Below are 14,758 nucleotides of genomic sequence, written 5' to 3'. Positions count from 1 at the left end.
AAGAAACCCTTATGCATTGCTGGTGGGATTGTCAATTGGTGCAGTGACTATGAAAACAGTATGAAGTTTCCTCAAAAAACTGAAGACAGAACTAGCATATGATCCAGCAATTTCACTTCTGGGTATTTACTAATTTGAAAAGATATGTGCACCAGTGTTCACTGCATTTTTACAATAGGTGAATGGATAAAGATGTGGTATATACATACAATGGAATATTACTTAGACATCAAAAAAATCTTGCTATTTGTGACAACATGGATGGATTTAGAGGGTATTATGCTAAGTGAAATAAGTCAGACAGAAATAAATATATGATCTCACTTGTAAGTGTAATGTAAGAAACAAACAACAAAAAGACTTAGATACAGAGAACAAACTAGTTTTCTGTGGTTGCCGGGGAGTGGGGAGCAGAATAGGTGAAGGGGACTAAGGGGTGCAAACCTCCAGTTATAAAGTAAATAAGCCATGAGGATATAACATACAGCATAAGGAATATGGTCAGTATTGTAATAACTTTCGGAATAGTTTAGTAACTTATTGTGGTGATTGTTTCATAATATATGCAAATGTCAAATCACTATGTAATGCTCCTGAAACTAGCATATCAACTATATTTCAATTGTTTTAAAAAAGCATGTGATCAGCCAGACTGAATCAAGATTGTGTTGTTCTGTTTGTACATTTGTACTCATTTGCATTTGGAAGCTGCTGTTGATGGCACCAGGCACAGCAGAATAGTTCAGGACCAACCATGTCTATATGAATTTTCCTGTTTACATAGCACATGGACAGAAATGACAAGTCAGTAGCAAGTCAGACTGTTAGCTGCAACTGCTACTTGATTCAGGTAGCAGTTTTAGATGAAAAGTAGTGGTTCTCAACTGGGGGAAATTTTGCCCCGTGGGGGACATTTGGCAGTGTCTGAAAACATTTTTGTCACAACTTGGGGAAAGGTGCTACTGGCATCTAGTGGGTAGAGGCCAGCGATACTGCGAAATGTCCCAAAATGCACAGGACAGTCCCTCACAACTACGAATTATCCAGCCTAAAATACCAATAGGCCCAAGGTTGAGAACTGATGACCTAGGGGTGAAAGAGTGCATTAATTGTTCCCCTTCCCTGGGATCTAAGTTGTTTTCTTCCCAGGTGCCATGGTTGTCTTCCCTCCACTGCCACAAAATCTGTACCTATAATTTCATATTTTCTCCAGTTATCCCTACTTTGACCTAGACCTTCTGTCCTGATTATCATCCTGGAGGCAGCCAAGATGAGAAGATCCTTTTTGGGGGATTGCCATATTCTGTGACCCAGTAAGGTATGTAGTACAGGAGGTGAGGGTGACAGAGTCAGAAACCTTTTTAAAGCTCAAGAGTGCTAGATATCCGTGGATGGTAGGCAGCTGTGAAATAGCCATCAAATACCCTATGGGCTTATTGCCAGGTGGCCTTTGTAACAAGAAGTGCTGCATTGCTAGATTGCAAGTGGTCCGGAAAACTAAGAACATGACACATATGACATACTAGCTTGAAGGGCTGCAGTTATATGGCCAAAGTCAGTTGATCCGACTGGGACAGCAACATTGTAACCTAAAAGTGTGTCAACGGTGCTGAGGCACCATCAGCCACCCTGAAAGGTGACCAAAGGACCGGTGTAGTTAGTCCATCAGTAGTCAGTCTATGTGATATGGCCTCAACTACCTCAAGACAAATGGGCTGACTTTTGGCAGGAGTCACAAGTCTGCCATGCATGAGGAAGAGTTCTTTACTGTGTGCACAGCCCATGATGGTGGACATGTAGCCATGTGTGAGGGCAGTCTGGGTGGTGCAGGCTTGATCAGCACCTTGATTTTACTAGGTCGTATCAGAGAACTGGCCTTTACCACAGGCATCTACATGAGTGACCCAGATGGTCCAACCAGCAGCCACAATTTGTTCCCACAACATACGGCCTCTAAAAGGGGTGTTTTAATCTGCCTGAATAGTCTTGGAAGTGGCAGGCCCAAGAGTCAGCAAAGGTGACTGTTCATGACCAGACCTACGAGAACACCCCTGAGTTCAGCTCACTGAGCAGTGACCAACCTCATTCACTTTAGCTCTGTATAGCTGGCGTTGAGGTTGGACAGCCACAGCAGCACAGTGGATACCATTAGCTTTTAACTTAGCTGAGCCACTGGTGATTCAGGTCCAGGTACTTAAGGGTCTCTGTGAAGTGAGGGTCCCTTTGAGGCAGCAGCTATGCTTCAGGTAATGGGGTGGGAGACAGTTTTCCAAGAGTTTCTGAGGCTGGCACATTCCAGAAAACACTATTTTTACTTGACCAGGAAGGTCTCCAATACCCAAAGCATCCAACAAGGAGTCAGGCCTCCTTTCAGTCAATCTCACTTTTAGCAATGGAAGTGTAATAGTACACTGGACTGGCCCAGAGGACCTCACACATACATAAATACTCATAAAATATTTATTTTATAAATAAAGTAACTTTTTCTTCATTGTGAGTTTTGCTGAAACCCTATCCATGGGATTCGAATGCTTTATTTCCTTATTTACAGCATGTGCCAGTAAGCTTTTTCTGTAAACGGCCAAGAGGCAAAATTGAGGATATTACGTAAGCATAAAGAGAGGAAACAAATCTCTATAAAATTTCTATTAATGAAGTCAAACTATGATGATTATTGAGTAAATTTTTTTCTATAATACAGACCTTTCTTTTGGGGAAGAGTATAACATTTCACCTAATTAGGGTTCAAAGTTAGGGATCCTCCATCATTAAATCAATTCACCTGGCAGCTTTGAGTCTAGGTTTTCAACTATTTCTTCACAATTTGAACACTTGATGGTTGTCCCTTTTAATTTATTTGAAGTGCTATTTTTTTAAAGATTCATCTGTACATGCGAGAAAAAACTGATTCACCTGTTAATGCTTACGTGTAATGAGATTTTATGTATTACATCTTTGAGGATATTTTCTTACACAGGTCATAGATGTGGCACTCAAAACGTGGAGTTAAGTCACTGCGATTTGCAGTGTAGTGCAAAGTGATGAGGGTACCACATATGGTCTGTCACAATTACTCAACTCTGCCACTGTAGTGCAAAAAGCAGCAACTGACAATACATGAAGATGAATGAATGTGGCTGTCTTCCAATAAAACTTTACTTGTGGATACCGGAATGTGAATTTCATATAATCTTCATATGTAGTGAAATATTTTAACTTTTTTCAGCCATATAAAAATTGAAAGGGCATTCTTAGTTTGCAAGCCATTCAAAAACAAAAACTGGCCAAATTTATTCCATGAGCAGTAACTGGCCAACGTGTCTTACAGAGATACATCCCAAGGAGTTTATCACCATGGATGGTTAGGGACTACAACAGCTGCCAGAAGATTATAGGCAAAGGTCCTGTTAAAAACAAGTCAAGAGGGACTTCCCTGGTGGCGCAGTGGTTGACAGTCCGCCTCCCAATGCAGGGGACGTGGGTTCGATCCCTGGCCGGGAAGATCCTACATGCCGCAGAGCAACTACGCCCGTGAGCCACAACTACTGAGCCTGCGCTCTAGAGCCCGTGAACCACAACTACTGAAGTCCGAGCGCCTAGAGCCCGTGCTCTGCAACAAGAGAATCCACCGCAATAAGAAGCCCGTGCACTGCAACAAAGAGTAGCCCCCGCTGGCCGCAATTAGAGAAAGCCTGCACGCAGCAATGAAGACCCAACTCAGCCAAAAATAATTTTAAAAAAGTCAAGTAAACAGAACAAATGCCAAAAACTGTAATTTAGGAAAATTTTACCCCCCCCAAAACAGTTTTTTTTGAAACTATACATAAAGAGTGTACATTCCTTGGTTTGACTACGCTTTGCACCAAGCAGTTCTACTGGTGTCATTTTTCCAACAGCATTTGCTCATTTCCCGTCTGTGTCACATTTTGGCAATTCTTGCAATATTTCAAACCCTCTGCCAGCAAAAAGATGATTCACTGAAGATTCATATGATGGTTAGCATTTTTTAGCAATAAAGTATTTTTAAATTAAGTTATATACATTTTAAGACAATGCTATTGCACACTTAATGGACCACAGTATAGGGTAAACACAACTCTTATATGCACTGGGAAACCAAAAAAATTCCCAGAACTCACTCTGCTGTGATATTCACTTTATTGAGGTGGTCTGGAACCAAACCCACAGTATCTCCAAGGTATGCCTGTACTGCATACCTGAGACTATTCAATCAGACTATTACCAAAACCCATTTTATAAAATTACTCGATTTTAAAGAAACAAAAGATTCTTTGGGCTTTTAGCCAAAACCAGAAAGTGACTTGTAAGGGAAGGAAAATTAATTATCCTCAGACTTCCATTAGCAATTCTTTATTGCCAGAAGGAAATAGGAGTGGTATACTTAAGGTGCTCAAAGAGCGAACTGAGGATTTTAGATCCAGTAAAAGTGACTTTCAGATATAAAGCAAATAACCAACTGTATTCAACATACAAGAACTCAGAAAATGAACTTCCTGAGCAATCAACCAGAGAAAAAGCTTCAACCAAAAAAACTAGAGCACAGAACTTAAGGACTGGAAGTGGGCATTAAGAACATATACTTGTAGCACTGAGACTACACAGGGCTAAGAAGGAGAATGTAAGTTCTGGCCATGTGCTCAAGCAGTGTTAACACAATACTGTAAAAATGTAGTGGGCCATAGGCCAAAAAGTTTTAAAACTGTTCTCAGTAATTATATTGGTGGTGGTGTTATTTTGAGACTTACGCATGCAGTGTGGGATAATGATGGGACATTCTATCAGTCAACATGTCACTGAGAACTTCTTTGCATATTCCAGCTTTAAGGGGCCACTCACTTCCCTTGGCCCCTCGCCCTTTCTCCATCCTCAAAGCCAGCAACATCGGGCAGTCTTCACATCACATTATCCCAACCTCCTCCTCGGCCTCACACTTCCACCTTTAAGAACTTGTATAATTACATTAGGCTCACCCTAATAATCTAGGATACTCCCCCTAGTATCTCTTCTCCCCACATGAGCACTCTCAAATTAGTGGTGCTGCTGAAATGTACACATTAAAGAAGCAAAAACCAATTTCAAATCAAGTGTTAGTTTTGCTATTTCAGTCATACCTTAACATAAAGATCTTCAATAACATTTTCAAAAGACTCAAAATTTGTATCCCTGGTTACAGAAATTTTCCTGTGAAAGACCAAGATAAATTGCTCTGGATGGAAAGAATCAAGTAGAGAAAAGCCACCTGTTAATATCTATGTATTAAGTATGTAAGATATTAAATGCGAAACTTAAGAATTACCTCTTATAGTATTTTTTATTAGATGGATGTTAAAACTCCCTCAAGTTGGCCTATAAGAAAGTAACTTGATTATATCAATCATCAAACAAGCCAAACCATTTTTAAAAAAGGAAACATTCTTTTTGGAAGCATTTTCAAATGAACCCTTCTAAAAGAGAACCATGCCAAGCCCTATTCAGAGATGTAGCAGATGGGAGCTTGACTTGCAGCATCATCTGACTAAATGATGTCCCCCATCAAGAAAACCACCACTTATGTAACTCAATTCCTGGTCCCCACCCTCAACAACCACGCTATTGACCCAATTTCTTTCTACCCTGAAAAGGAAGCCCCTGTCATCAGTGAGCTGGACCAAAAAATAAAAGAAAAAACCTCTCCACATGGAATTTTTCTAGTAGCCACAAGTGAAACTATAGGGAAAAAAATAACAGGGAAAACAAGGACTGAAGGACAGAGTTTTTAATAAAATGAACCGATCAGCAGGGTCTGACTTAAGAGGTAAAAGAGCAAGCACTGTGGCCATCTAAGTGAAGAGTGTTCCAAGCACAGGAAGAACAAGTGCCAGAGCCCTACAGTAAGAATGTTCCTAGCTTGTCCAGGACAGTCTGGCTAGAAGAGTAAGGGAAGTGGTAGTAAGAGACAGGTCAGAGGCAAGATCACATGAGACCTTTTGGGTGAACTGACCATCTAAAATAAACTTCCACAAAGTGTGTGGGCAGGGGGACAGACAGGGACACGATGACACAGGGAGACCAGGTAAGCAATAAAAATCCAGGTTGGTAATGACTTGCTCCAAAGTGATAGCAACAGAGGTAGTAAGAACTGGTTAGTTTTCAGATATATTTTGAATGAACTGTGAATGGTCAAGGATGACCACAGAGGACTCTGGTCTAAAACAGAAAGGTGGGTAAAATTGTTGAGCTCAGGAACACCATTTCAAACATGTTAAATGCCTCACTGACATCCAATGAAGATATCAAGTAGGGAGTTGGACAGGCAAACCTGGAGTTCAAAGAAAGGTACAGATTATAAGTAAAAATCTGACAGTTTATTTAAAACCAAGAGACTGAGTAAGAATACCTAGAAAGAGTATTTGGCAAACGTCCAGGGACTAAGCCCTAGGGCTCTCCAACACTAAGGCCTGAAACAAACTAGCAAAGGAGAGTAGCCAGCAACATGGGAGGAAAAACCGAGGTGCAATTCCAGAAGACAGTTAAGAAACACAGGGAAAATCAACTGTCAAATGTCACTAATAGAGACCAAGTAAAATGAAGGCCAAGAATGAACCACTGGACTTAGCAACGACATCTGGTAATCTTGATGGCAACAGTTTCCTTAGACTGGTTGGAGCAGATTCAGGAAAAATAAAATTAAATACAAGAAATATGGTTAACTCTTTTGAACTTTGCTATAAGGGATTTGAATAGGGGGATATCTGGAAGGGCAGAGGATTTCTGTATGCTGATAGAACTTGTAGAAGGAATATTGATAAAGGTGACAACTGGTGGAGCCCAGAACTTGACTAGGCAAGAGAAGGTGGAATCTGATGCTTGTCCTTGCATAATTCACCCAGTTACAAGAGGGAAGGCAGAAAAAGTGAGAAACACATGCACAGATGGCAGGGTAGAAATAATAGGCATTGATGAGGTTCTCTTGTCATCCGTTCTCAAGAAGCAAGGTCATCAGCTGAACTGAGAATGAGAAAGTTGGAGGTTTGGGAAGAGAGGTATAGAACAGAATGGGTGACCGACTAGGAGGAAATACTGGATAGTGGGCAGCATTAAATACCCACTTAATAGGAGACCAATAACCAATTTCTCTCTCTCTCTAGCCAACTTCAGCTTGACCATTAAGGGATACAGTGGGGCATTTACTGCTAGAGAAAGGAGAGCATTTAGATTTTTAACCCCCCCCCCAAAAAAACCCAAAAACCCAAATGCCAATGAGCTCTTCCGTTTCTACTATGCTATCAGTCTAGCACAGTGGTTCACAAAGCATGGTCCCTGACCACCAGCATCACCTGAAAATTTGTTAAAAATGCAAAATTTCAGAGCTCACCCTAAAACTACTAAATCAGAAACTCCAGGGGCAGGGCCCTGCAATGTTTTAACAAACCTTCTAGATGATGTGAGAACCACCTTAAAAACTTAACTCAGGGCTTCCCTGGTGGCGCAGTGGTTTAAGAATCTGCCTGCCAATGCAGGGGACATAGGTTCAAGCTCTGGTCCGGGAAGATCCCACATGCCGTGGAGCAACTAAGCCCATGTGCCACAACTACTGAAGCCCGCGCCCTAGAGCCCATGCGCCACTGCAATGAGAAGCCCATGCACTGCAACGAAGAGTAGCCCCCGCTCGCTGCAACCACAGAAAAGCCCACGTGCAGCAATGAAGACCCAACGCAGCCAAAAAAAAAAAAAAAAAACTTAACCCATGTAAGGAGGTGTTTCCTTTTATTCACCATCTCTAACACGTCCAAACCATTCCAGGTGAAAACAGATCACTACCCTTTCTCAGCTACTTAGTAACTAAGAGCAGTGAATAATATCCACACAAAACGTCAGAAAAATTCACCACATTACTATCAAATCAGAACACCTGACTATTGTCAGATTATTTAAAAAGAGTGATCAGAAATTAAGTATCACAAATGAGGTCTTTTATTTGTCACCATTAAAAGTCTGATTTTTAAACAGATTCCTGGACTGGTGGCTCATATCCATCAGCTCGTTCAACTTTAGCACCTGTCTCGTCCCCAGTAGCTTTTCCAGAACTACTACCTTCACCATGTAGCTCCATGAGTTTTCCCACTAAAAGGAAGAAGAAATTTTGTTAGTTATAGCGTACCATATCTTGAAACAGTTATCTTCAATACTATGTAGGCAAGACAAAAAAAAGTGCCATCACCTGGCCTCAAAACAACAACATAAAACCACCAAACAATGTATTTGTCCACACAATTTTTTCTTTCAGGAATCCTGTGGTTTCTCACTTACATTCAAACTTGGGCTTCTTCAGCATTTTTACTTTTCTAACAAAGACATCATGGAGTGGATAAATAGATTGGCAGGCCTTTTCTATGTCTTTTCCAATGCTGTCTGGAATCCTGCAAACCAGTAGTGATAAATTAGAATAAACCTACACTTCATTTAATCCACAGTAATCCTCATTCTGTTATTGCCCTTTCATAGGTGAAGGTTAAATGATCTGAATTATACAGCTAGTTAATAGCAAAATTAGCACTTGAGCCTTCTGAGTCCAAGCCTTATGCCTTTTTCATACACCCCTCTTAGCCAACTGCATGGGAACATCAGAAAAATGTTAACAGTTTTATCATCGGACATCATCTGGGACCGAAACATTTTATCATCACTTATTCCCATACGTTACTGATTGTGAAGAGTTTATCTATTCAATGCCTCTTCTAAGGCAAAGGCAAGTCCTGGGCTTCAAGTCTCACTGCCAGGAGAGACCTTCATCCAAAAAAAGGATAAATAAACCAACAAATAACATTTACTGAACACTTAATATGCTTTCATTTCAAGAGATGCAGATAGACGGTTTCACAGATAGAATTAAACATAGGTCTGACCCCACCTTGTCTCATCTGAGGGTTGTGTTGTGAGGGAAAATACTTACAATTTATTGACCACCTCTTTCAAGTCATTTGTCTGCACCTCTCGGGTCATGATTTCCATCATCTTCTTGCGGATCTGGCGGACCTGCTGGTGCTGGGCATAAGAGGTCTTCCGAATCTGATTGTTGCGTTTTTTAGTAAAACCCACACAGAAGAGACGAAGCAAATAACCATCGGTAGTCTTGACATCAACATGAGCTTCAATCATGGTCTAGTGAAAAAAAGATGCGCCAGGTTTTAATGTTATCTATTTTTACCTCTAAATCTAATTTAAAGAAAAGTGGGGCTTCCCTGGTGGCGCCGTGTTAAGAATCCGCCTGCCAATTCAGGGGACACAGGTTCAAGCCCTGGTCTGGGAAGATCCCACGCGCCGCGGAGCAACTAAGCCCGTGCACCACAACTACTGAGCCTGCGCTCTAGAGCCTGTGAGGCACAACTGAGGCCACACTCTAGAGCCCACATGCCACAACTACTGAAGCCCACGCACCTAGAGCCCGTGCTCCACAAGAGAAGCCACCGCAATGAGAAGCCCGCGCACCACACCTAAGAGTAGCCCCCTCTTACCGCAACTAGAGAAAGCCCGCATGCAGCAATGAAGACCCAACACAGTCAAAAATAATAAATTTTTAAAAAAAAAATTTTTTAAGTGGAGGCCAAGTACTCATTACACAATATTAAGTATAACATAAATGACTAATTTACAGAGTTAACCTCCTTGAAGTGAACTTACCAACAATTACCCCAAATTCTTACTATCCTCCATATCTAATTAAATAAGTACAGAGTCCTCTCAGCTGTCTTCGCCCCTCCCCTCTAGGTAACTTCTCTATCTCATTATCACTATCTCCCCACAGCAACACCCCCTTTCACATACACATGCCTTTTACAGACACTGCTCCTCCCCCAATCAATTAACTCTGCAAGGAAGAGAAAAATAGGTTTGAAGGGACTCTACAATACCAACATCTAAACCTATTCCATTTAAAAAAATGTGCTCTGAATAGTTGAAATTTTGTAGTAACACTAAATACATACGTTTTAAAATGTCCTTTATGTTCCAAACTAAAGCCACACTGAGGATTAAATATTCAATTTCACAACTATAATTTTTAAAAATCCATCATTAGTCTTACTACTACCTAAATTCAAGAAACAAAAACTAGGGCTTCCCTGGTGGCGCAGTGGTTGAGAGTCCACCTGCCAATGCAGGGGACACGGGTTCATGCCCTGGTCCGGGAAGATCCCACATGCCACGGAGCGGCTGGGCCCGTGAGCCATGGCCGCTGAGCCTGCGCGTCCGGAGCCTGTGCTCCACAACGGGAAAGGCCACAACAGTGAGGCCCGCGTACCACCAAAAAAAAAAAAAAAAAAAAATTAGGTACCAACAAAAACTGAATTGCCTTCTTTGCATTTTGTTAACTTTATCTTAGTCTAAAAAATGAATACAATACAATCATAGTGAAAGGACCTTAAAATATTTCCAGAAATGCAACTATAAAACCTTAGGAGAGTATCAGAAATAAATGTAACAAAATAATCATATCATACGAGACCGCAACATTTTGTCATCATTCCTCCCCACACAAAAACATCCCCAAACGTGATGGTTAGCCAGACACATCTGAACCATCATTTCCTGTAGTTAAACCAATGGGTACTAAATGCTGTGTCAAGCTCTGTACTAAGCATGTTTACATGGATCTTTTATTTCATCCTCATAATTCCATGAGCTAATATTCTTTTTTTTTTTGGCTGAGCTGTGTCTTCATTGCTGCGCACAGGCTTTCTCTAGTTGTGGCGAGCGAGGGCTACTCTTCATTGTGGTGCGCGGGCTTCTCGCTGAGGTGGCTTCTCTTGTTGCAGAGCACAGGCTCCAGGCACGCGGGCTTCAGTAGTTGTGGCTCGAGGGCCCTAGAGCGCAGGCTCAGTAGTTGTGGCACACGGGCTTAGTTGCTCCACGGCATGTGGAATCTTCCCGGTCCAGGGCTCAAACCCGGTCCCCTATATTGGCAGGTGGATTCTTAACTACTGCTCCACCAGGGAAGCTCCATGAGCTAATATTCTTACCTACAATTTACAGATAAAGAAACCAAGGCTTAACAAGCTTTAAGTTACTTTCCAAAGAGAACATAACTGGGAAAAAGAGCCAAAATTTCAGTCTCACACTCCTATTATAGCACAATAGATAATCAAAACTAGCCCAATCCATCCTTTCACTATAAAATTCACTAGATTCTGATGTCCAAAGGTATTCTGAAGACAGGCAAAGCTAAAACTGCAAACCTGCACCTAAATGTTCTTGAACCAGCCACTAATCCATGCAGCAAAAAACCCCTGATAATCCAATATTAAATCTTGAACTCAATTTAAACAAATAACTAAATTTAATTTAAACAGCCTCACTGCTGTTGCTCAAGTTCAACAGTGCCAATCCAAGACCGCACACTTAATAACAGCAAGAAAACATCAAGGGCTTAAAATGAAATCTAAACCTCAAATGCACAACACGCTCCTTTCCTGACATTAAATCATGACATCTCTGGTCATGCACGGCACAGCACCATGCACTTTAGAGAACTTTTATTCTCACCTGCCATTTTTTGACCATGGAGCACATTTTGTCACGGGTAAGATCCATGCCATGGAAATTAGTCAGGCAGTTTTTGCCCTGAACATCTTCAGTAATAAGCTTGAATTTTCTAAATGCAACTTCATCATTCTGCAGATCAGCAAGGCTCACTTCAAACACACGACCCTTGAGGCCATCAGACGCGATTTCTATAAAACAAGAATCAATTGTTAATGTTAGGAACCACATAAGCAAAGTCAAGTTAATATTCAAGCATTAAGTTTAGAAACCTAATGATAAATTATAAAGACCTTAACTTCTGTCAACTAAATCCATATGGACACCAACGACTTACTGACAGGGCTCATTAGAACCTCAAAACTACCCATGCACATTTCATTGGTAATTCTAAAAGTGCCATCTTGCTTCTACAAGTGCTGCACTAAAAACAAGCCCCAAAGGGCCCAAAGCTGCAACCAGAGCTGACACTTCCTTAATGTATCCCACCACACAACGAAAAGTAGACCAAGATACATACATGTCTCAGTTTAAGAAAAATACAAACGAAGAATAATATACTCACTGGTTCCTTGAGTTCTCGTGACTAGTGTTTTCCCAATATTTCTTATATTGAACATAGCTGGTGCTTTCACATCATACCAATCTTTCTTAGAAAATGGGTCAACCCTGGATTTAAAAACATGCTTAAATTTTATCGCATATCACATAATTTTTTTTTTTAACTTCCCTCATTCCAATTACTCTAAAAGGCTAACTGACATGCAGACACTGGTGTAAACTATTCCTCTCGGTTAGGTGAGGGGCGCATATGTAAAATCTAGTTCTTCCCACCATGTCTATTTCACTGTGCAGGCCTGACACTTTGGTAAATTATGCCACGAACATATACACTCCCACCCCACCCACCCATCCATCGGTGCTTCCACTACACCGGCAACACTGACTCCAAACAACATGCACGTCTCTTCAACTTTACTGGTACGTTAAGACACATACTGGTAACCCGGGCTCCTTACGGCCTCAAGCTATCAGGAGCGCCCAGGTTCCACCCGGCCCAAGCAGGGGAAGGACGCAAGGTCCCGGGTGGACAAAAAAAGTGCCTTTCACAACTCCAGCTCTTGGAAGGGCATTACCCGAGGAACTTACAAGGCCCGTGAGCTCACAAAACGGAACACGCCAGTCCCTAGTCACGGCAACAATCCGACTCAAAAGGGGCGCGCATAAGGCCCACAAGGCCAGGAGGGAAGCAACGGGTCCGCAACAGAGCAGCACCCGGATCCGCTAGGCCGCGGTTCGGAATTTACCAACCCGGCACGGCCCGCGCAATCCAACTAGCATCCTCGCCATCCGGCCCACACCACGACTGAGAAACCGCCCGCCGACTCCAGTAGGAGCCCCAATAGCGGGGGGGCACGATAGTTACCACTTACACTTTCTTCTTGGCTCCCTTTTTACCGCCTTTCGTAAGGCGCTTGTTTTTTCCGACCGCCATGGTGCTGCTCCGAGAGCCAAAAGGACGGAAATTACACTCACGCGAGATCTTAGGGGTACGGGGGCGGGACGCGCTGTCTACATGACCTTCGATCTTACGTTCTTCCGGCCTCAAGAATATCGCGACAACAGAGAGAGGCACGCGTCTGACCGTGGCTGCGACAGCGCCCTCCAGTGGGGGGAGTCTGCACAGCACGCCGCGGGCCGCTCGCTGCGGGGGCTGCGCTCAGAGGCGGTGGCGCTGGCAACCTGAGGTGCGGACTCCTTGGTTACCTGGGGTTCCCGTGGCTCCGACGCCCGGAAGTAGGTTTCCGTGGGAGGACGCCCACTCAGCATCATTCAAAGCTGAACTCACCTTCAAGCCTGTTTCTTCTCCAACAGCGTGGGATTAGAGATCAGACAGCAGATCTAGGTTCATAAGCTAATTTCAGTATTTAGCCTTGTGACCTGTCTGTGCTTCAGTTTCCTCGTATTTAAAATGGAGGCAGCAGTGTGATCTATCTCGTAAGATTGTTAGGATTAAATATGTATAACTTCTGAGATATTGGTAAGGTTCTAAGGTACTGGTAAGGTTATTGGAAAGGTTTGTTGATAAGGATGCTGGTTAGTGGAGTACGTTCGCTTTGTGAACATCCATCAAACTGTACACTTACTTGTGTACTTTTCTGTAAGTTTCTTATACATTAATAAAAAGTGTTGGATATTTTGTTTGTTTTAATGGAGTGAGTTCTGCTCATTTTTTCCCTGATGGACTATGGTTCCAGTGTTCCCTGATACTTCAATTTCTCAAGAAAAGTTTATTTTAATTGCAGGGGATAACGAAATACATTCTGGCTAGATGTGGCCTGCTAGCTTCAAGTGTGACGTCCCTGGAAAGCTGGCCCATACAGGCTTGGTACTCAGCCAGTGGTATGTTGAGTTCCCTTCTCTAACTTCCCGTCTGGCAAAAAAACCTGCAACCAAGCCAGAAACCTACCCCGACTCACATCACTCCCACAAGCCTTTGAGTCCTTTAATCTCTTCCAGTCTTTCTAACCTACATCCCTTACCTCCTATGACCCTCACTTTCTAAAACAATCTTCCTAAATCTCCAATCCTAGCCTAAAATCTTTCCATTCCATTCATCTCAGTTGCTTATAGGATAGTCAAGTTCTTATTTCACAACAATGTGAATATACCTAACACTACTGAACTGTACACTTAAAAACGGTTAAAATGGTAAATTTTATGTTGTGTTTTTTTATCACAGTTATTAAAAAAAATCAAAGTCCTTAGCTGAGCCTATAAAACCTCTTTCATCTTGAGTTACCTCCCTTTTCATCCCCTCCTTATCTTAGTCTTTAGTGGATACCCCAACTCTGGCCATCTGGAGCTATTTAAAATTTTCTCTTGCCTCCATTGCTTTTCCCCTCATCAGCAGGCAAATACCTGTGCATGTTCAAGACGGCTCAGCTTCATTTCTTCTTTCACTAAGAGGTTGATTCCCCAAACAGGCTTTCCCTCACACCTGCTCCCAGAAGACCTAACACTACTTAACTTGTTAGTAACTACAGATCAATGTGTCCCTTTCTCACTGTAAGCAGGAGGGCATACAGTACAGTCATTTTCTTATTTGTGCCCATTTCTTAGCACATAGTGGGCCCTCATAATATTTGTTGGCTGAATAAATAATAGTAGACAACATTGATGATATTCCCAGTCTTTTGAACTTGGTGGGTCAGTCTAA

At 42.1% G+C, this 14,758-nt stretch overlaps 1 protein-coding gene and 2 non-coding genes across 3 annotated transcripts; all 3 read right to left on the bottom strand.

Moving 5' to 3' along the window:
- Positions 1 to 7,750: 7,750 nt before the first annotated feature.
- Positions 7,751 to 13,108, bottom strand: RPS3A (ribosomal protein S3A). The gene is made up of 6 exons (XM_027117154.1): positions 12,972 to 13,108; positions 12,104 to 12,207; positions 11,542 to 11,729; positions 8,954 to 9,162; positions 8,311 to 8,420; positions 7,751 to 8,124 (listed from the first exon to the last, which is right to left on the bottom strand). The coding sequence occupies exons 1-6, from the start codon at positions 13,031 to 13,033 to the stop codon at positions 8,003 to 8,005; spliced, it is 795 nt and encodes a 264-aa protein (XP_026972955.1). The 5' UTR covers positions 13,034 to 13,108; the 3' UTR covers positions 7,751 to 8,002.
- LOC113626146 (small nucleolar RNA SNORD73) lies at positions 8,621 to 8,692 on the bottom strand. Its single transcript, XR_003435055.1, has one exon. It is a non-coding gene; the product is annotated as a small nucleolar RNA SNORD73 (small nucleolar RNA).
- Positions 10,461 to 10,527, bottom strand: LOC113626147 (small nucleolar RNA SNORD73). The gene has a single exon (XR_003435056.1). It is a non-coding gene; the product is annotated as a small nucleolar RNA SNORD73 (small nucleolar RNA).
- Positions 13,109 to 14,758: the final 1,650 nt, after the last annotated feature.

This window comes from Aethalodelphis obliquidens, unplaced genomic scaffold, assembly GCF_003676395.1.
Source record: "Aethalodelphis obliquidens isolate GAN/ISIS:26980383/991018 unplaced genomic scaffold, ASM367639v1 scaffold17, whole genome shotgun sequence".
NCBI lineage: Eukaryota > Metazoa > Chordata > Mammalia > Artiodactyla > Delphinidae > Aethalodelphis > Aethalodelphis obliquidens.
The sequence above is the reverse complement of the archived record's forward strand: the minus strand, read 5'-3'. Positions and strand labels throughout refer to the sequence as shown.

What these genes read in the sequence shown, in the direction of transcription:
- RPS3A (XM_027117154.1), bottom strand. Translation starts at nt 13,033, where the DNA reads ATGGCGGTCGGAAAAAACAAGCGCCTTACGAAAGGCGGTAAAAAGGGA. An exon ending in AAGGGAGCCAAGAAGAAAGT is followed by an intron (nt 12,208 to 12,971) that starts GTAAGTGGTAAC and finishes TTTTAAATCCAG; the next exon opens with GGTTGACCCATTTTCTAAGA. An exon ending in CCATGGTCAAAAAATGGCAG is followed by an intron (nt 9,163 to 11,541) that starts GTGAGAATAAAA and finishes TTTTTTCACTAG; the next exon opens with ACCATGATTGAAGCTCATGT.